At 39.7% G+C, this 5,930-nt stretch overlaps 1 protein-coding gene across 2 annotated transcripts; it reads left to right on the plus strand.

Moving 5' to 3' along the window:
- Window positions 1–748: 748 nt before the first annotated feature.
- On the plus strand, window positions 749–4,730 carry LOC131310041 (uncharacterized). 2 transcript variants are annotated; one of them, XM_058336833.1, is made up of 2 exons: window positions 749–933; window positions 1,838–4,730. In XM_058336833.1, exon 2 carries the CDS (start codon window positions 1,945–1,947, stop codon window positions 4,303–4,305), a length of 2,361 nt encoding a protein of 786 aa, XP_058192816.1. In that variant the 5' UTR covers window positions 749–933; window positions 1,838–1,944; the 3' UTR covers window positions 4,306–4,730. The 2 variants fall into 2 exon arrangements, with proteins under 2 accessions (XP_058192816.1, XP_058192817.1); XM_058336834.1 differs by lacking the exon at window positions 749–933 and adding an exon at window positions 950–1,292.
- The last annotated feature ends 1,200 nt before the right edge of the window (window positions 4,731–5,930 follow it).

Raw genomic sequence — 5,930 nt, forward strand, 5'->3', positions numbered from 1 at the left:
GATTATTGCTTCGTCGCGACGAGAGAAACTTAAAAGTAAAAAATTACTATTGGAATCCAATTTTTTTTGAATAAAGACGAAAAAATTGAGTTATGTTCATCTTTATTAAAAAAAATAGATTTCCATCGTAATTTTTTACCTTTAGATTCCTCTTAACATAACGAAGCAATAATTCTCAAAAAATAGATGAAAAACTAACAAATGTGAGAAAATTTTAAATAAGGACAAAAAAAATGAGTCATTTTGCTATAATGCCAAACTAGGCCGAAGTAAAAAAATTAAGAGAACGAAAGATTTGAAAGATATGAGAGAGGGAGAGAGAGTGATGAATATAAATTAGGAAAAAATAGGAAAGAGAAAAAGAAGAAAAAATAAGTGAGAAAATTAAGATGAAAATTCAAGTTGGGGTGGGTGGGGGTTGTATGTGAATTTGAAGAAGAAAAAATAAGTGAGAAAATTAAGATGAAAATTCAAGTAGCCGATTAATATTTTTATAAGTTGTCCTAACTTCTTGCAGCTGATAAAAAGAGAAGAAGAAAACTTCTTCCAGCATTTAGCAGTAATTTGATTGACTGAATATGAATATGAATATGAATATGTGTAAAGGTACTTAAAAAATTATTTGAATTTAATAAATATCTCAAATTAATTATATAGCATATCGAAGTGAGTGGGTCCCACACGTCGATCGGTACAGCGTTGGTGCCCTTGCCATCTTTTCCATTACCCTAGTGTCTCTGATATTTGTTTTCCTTTTTGTTGTATGAAATGTTTTGTCTAGGTGTTAAAAGGGTTTTGTGGGAAAAGAACACCCAAATTTGGGGATTTTCATGATTTGGAGGGAGAAAGGAGGGGCACAAGCACTAAAATAACTTGGGCGATGAAGGTCTGCGATTCAACTTAATCGACCAACTTCGTAGATGTCTCGGTTAGGTACTTGTTTCTGCTCCACCGTATACTTCTTCAATTGCTCCATTTCGATACACATTCCGTACTGATTTACTGTTCTAGGGTTTCGTTCTCTGGAATCCAATTACGGATTTCGATTGCTGAATTTATGCTCTCTGACCTGATTAACGTCCTGGCTTAAGCAGATCCAATCGCGGTGTGATTTGTTTTGTTGTGATTTTGCTGTGTTTTGAGGATTCAAGCCTGTTGAGTCACTTTTTTTCCTTTTCCCCAATATTGTGTACATCAATGGGGTTAAGCGGGGAATAATAAGTTAACAACTAAAGGTGTTCGACGTCTCTCCATAGGCTCAAACACCAGACCTCTCCCTTGGAAGCCAAAGGGTACAACCAGATAGGCCAAGAGCCACACTGACTCTGTTTATGTTTGATGATTCAAGAGCCATTTGGGGGTTTAAGTTTTTGTATGTGCTTTTTTTGGTTAGGAATTTGTGAATAAACTTGCATTGAAATTTTTTGCATGTTTTGGCCTTCAACACATTTCTCCGGATAGTCATGTTGTTTGCTTCTGCTCTTTGAAAGCAGTTTTCAGAACACTTCTTAGAAACTGTTGTTCCAAACATAAAGGCTATGTTAATGTTCCTGTGCTTGAAAATGTTTAGCCTTTTTGTATATTGGTTGAAATGGGTCCTTTTTCGAAAAAACTATCAGCCGAACAAATTTATACAGGAAAAGTGTTGTAGACAAATGGTTCTGAAACGATCATCAAATATCAATTGCTTGAAATTTTGAGTATGGTGTGATTGGAGTTCGAAACAAAGGAATTACGATAGGGTATCTCTTTATCTGACTTGTTTTCATCTGGTTCTCTGTTTTTCTCCAAGTATGCTTCACCTTACTTTACATCTTTTATCAGCCACGGTGTGCAGGTATGAGAAAGCACAGAAGTTATAGGATCAGATAGTGTCAATCAGGGATTTGTTTATTTCAGTGGTGACTTCTTCGTGGTAACGCGAGAGAACGATTTTGAAGTGTAATGGAGTGCAACAGAGACGAAGCCATCAGGGCTAAAGAAATTGCAGAAAAGAAGTTTACAGAAAAGGACGTCATGGGGGCTAAAAAATTCACTATAAAAGCCCAATCATTATACCCTGGGCTTGATGGAATACAAAATATGTTAGCAACCCTTGATGTGTATATTTCTGCTGAGAATCGAATAAGTGGGGAAGCAGATTGGTACCGCATACTTGGTGTGAATCCCAAAGCAAATGACGAGACAGTGAGGAAACATTATAGGAAGCTGGCACTCATGCTTCACCCTGATAAAAACAAGTCTGTAGGGGCAGAAGGGGCGTTTAAACTTATTTCCGAGGCTTGGAGTTTGTTATCTGATAAATCAAAGAGATTAGCATATGACCAGAAGAGGAATGCTAAAGTATTTCAGCAGAAAGTTCCACATGTGAGTGGGTGTCCCACAGCCCCATCTGGTTCAAATGGTTTTTCCAATTTCACCAAAAGTAGTAATACAACCAAAAGTAGTAATACACACGCAAGGGCTCAAAAGAGTAATGCCACTAAGGCAGGCACCTCTTCTGGCCCCTCTTCATCTCGTAAGCAGAAAACCTCAACCTTTTGGACCGTGTGCCACCGATGTAAAGTGCAGTATGAATATCTCAGAGTGTATCTTAACCATAATCTCCTCTGTCCCAATTGTCATGAACCCTTTTTTGCGATAGAAACTCCACCGCCAACTTCCAATGGTTCTAAAGCATCCACCCAAAGGAACTATTCCCAGCAGGAACAGAAAAATCAGCAAGGAGCAAGCATGAACGCATCTACTTCTGGAAGAAACAACTCATCCACTTCAAATGTGGGTTCCGGAGGGTTCAATAGTACAAATTCAGCCAATCACAATAACTTCCAGTGGGGTCCATTCTCTAAAGCAGCTGGCACTGCATCTGCTGCTCAAGCTGCAACTGTTGTTAAGCAGGCATATGAGAGAGCAAAGAGAGAGCGGGAGGAAGTGCAGGCAGCGACAAAAAGAGAGGAGGGTTTTCAAAGGAGAAATCATGCTAATAGGAGAACGAGTGGGTTCTCGTCATCTGGGTACTCTGATAGTGTGAAGAGAAGAAAAGTTATGGAGGATATTGGTGCAGTGAAATATGGAAACGACGCGGTGAGTCAAATGGGTATGGGGACCGGAGGAGCTGGAAGTTCAGGGTCGTCAGGACTTAAACAGGGTTTTTATGGGCCAAGTGGAACTGACAAGCGCAAGAGTTCACGAGATTCACCGGATGTTGGAATTCCAAACCTATTAATGGTGAAGGCCAGGGCAGATATTCACAAGAAACTGAATGAATGGAACAAATCTGCTACTGAAGGCAAGAAGAATGGGAATGAGAAACCAAATGAGGGGGCAAAGTTAAAGGACATAGCCATGGTAAATTGTGCTACACCGGACCAATGCAAAGACAGTGATCAAGTTAACATGGCGAATGGAAGTAATCACAATAAGTTCATTCCCGGAACTTCTGATGGCGATTTGGATAATGAGCCTCTTGGGCCAATGTCAATGGATGTCCCAGATCCTGATTTCCATGATTTTGATAAGGATAGGACAGAGAGGTGTTTTGCGGAGCATCAGGTATGGGCTGCATATGACGACAATGATGGTATGCCTCGTTACTATGCAATGATTCACAATGTGATTTCGGTAGATCCACTCAAGATGCAGATTAGTTGGCTTAACTCAAAAACCAACAGTGAACTGGACTCGCTTTACTGGGTTGGTTCTGGTTTCCCAAAAACATGTGGAGATTTCAGCATAGGCAAACATGTATCCGGTTACTCTCTCAACTCCTTCTCACACAAGATTAAGTGGACGAAAGGTGCACATGGGGTTGTTCGTGTATTTCCTCGGAAGGGGGATGTTTGGGCTCTCTATAGGAATTGGTCTCCTGCATGGAATGAGCTGACAGCAGATGAAGTGATACACAAGTATGACATGGTGGAAGTACTTGAAGACTATGATGAGGAATTTGGTGTGACTGTCACTCCTCTGGTCAAAGTTGCTGGTTTCAAGACTATTTTCCACCGGCATTTGGACCATCGGGAAGTGAGGTTGTTTCCACGAGAAGAGATGTTTCGTTTTTCTCATCATGTTCCGTCATATTTGCTTACTGGTCAAGAAGCTCCAAATGCTCCAAAGGGTTGTCATGAGTTGGACCCTGCTGCTACTCCTCCGGAACTTCTCCAGGTAATAACAGATGCTAAGGAGGAAGATATTGTGGAGAATGTAGAAGGTAAGGTAGAAAAGGTAGTAAATGACGGTGGTAAATCTCATAATAAAGAATTGGAATGCTCTTCTCCGAAGAAGAGATATGAGGGAAAATGCTAAAGAGAGAAAGGAAATAAATTTTTTGGAGAATAGTGTGGAAAGCAAGGAAGAAAAGCAAGTAAATTGTACTGAAGAGAAGGCAGATAGTTAATTTTTTTTTTTTATCTGATCTAATGTGGATAGAATTCCTGGATTTCATGCCCATACTATGGTGGAGCTTGAAATTCTTTTCTGGTAAAGGGGAAATCATTTCAACTAAGCGGAATTACCTCAGGAATCCTAAAATCACTTTAAAATCAAATTGGGAACTTGAGGATTGCTTGAATAGGCTTCTTGGGAGTTCAATCAGCTAAAACCGGGAAGCAGAATGTTGTCTCCATGCCAACAGACTTGTCTAGAATTTGTATGGAAGCACTGTGCCACTGTATATATTCCATTGAATTTTTATCCTTAATAGAAGATTCGTATATCAGTTGAAGGTTGTCCATACAAGTCCCCCATCTGTTCAACTATCCTTGAATGAAATTTTTTCTACTGGAGTTTGCCAATACAACTCAATAGGGTCACTAATAGTTGAATTATAAGATGGACTGTAAATTTCTTCCTGGGATGCTTACATTGTCTCAGGAGTTGTACCTTTGTTACTCATTGGACTTTGAATACTACTGCAGCATGGGAATTGCTTCAGTTTGTTTCTTGATAATGCTTATGGGTTATAGGCCTGTGTTAAGAACTTCATTTGGATTCACATCAGTTGTGTCCCGAGAAGAGAATTCGCTATTGCTTCTTTTGTTTTTGTGTGTGGTTGTTTTTCGTTTTGTTTGTCCCCTCTTACAACTATAGCAGCGAGACGGCTTTTAGTGGTCACCCTTTTGTCTACCATCTTCGTATTGTCTTCTCTAGCCATGGATGTGTTCGTTTTCAAAACATAAAGGAGATCTCCTGATGATTGTATGCGCGTGGTTGTTATTCTTACCTCGCAACCTGTGCTTGTGCTTCTTGTGTGAAAGAACTACAATCCCTCCCATCGCTGGCCTGGCTCAAGAACTGAGCTCTGAGGGCATTCGATCCTTGCTTAGATGTGCAGGGATAGACTATGAGGTTACATATAGCAGACTCATAGGGTTTAACCAGTTCTGCTCGCTTCATGATCACCTCTTTTATAGAAGGCACGGTCATGACATTATTGGATTCCTATGCATCGGGGACAGTTATTGATTTGCATTTACACGCCATGCATATTCAACTCCCTTTTTTGAAATTTGTTGATTAGGATAGCTTAGATTTGTTGAATTGGTTTTATTGGCAGCGGGTATGGATCTGTGGGGAAAGCCATGTCTTCAACCACCGAGGACAATGAGCAGTGTCTGTGTTTGGGTTTAATGTGTACTGTTGTATATTATTGATGTGTACTGTGAATGATGTATGTGGTAGTGGGTGTAATGTAAAGGCAATAGGAAAGTCTACGTAGTAATAAGTCTTGTCAGATGTAAATAATAATTGGTGTAGTATTGTGTGTCACCAATTATATATGGTACTATTCTCTGATGTAATGAGTGATGTATATCGTTGTACTGTAACCACCTCCTTACGCTTATAAAAGGAGGGCTTTGTTTATTGTAAAAACCAAGTTAATGAAAGCCAGTGCTTTTCCATTCCATGCTTCCAGCAGGTGCACTTTGCTG

Source organism: Rhododendron vialii, chromosome 12a, assembly GCF_030253575.1.
Source record: "Rhododendron vialii isolate Sample 1 chromosome 12a, ASM3025357v1".
Classification (NCBI taxonomy): Eukaryota; Viridiplantae; Streptophyta; class Magnoliopsida; order Ericales; family Ericaceae; genus Rhododendron; species Rhododendron vialii.

Coding starts and splice junctions, on each gene's coding strand:
- LOC131310041 (XM_058336833.1), top strand. CDS start 1,945: ATGGAGTGCAACAGAGACGAAGCCATCAGGGCTAAAGAAATTGCAGAA.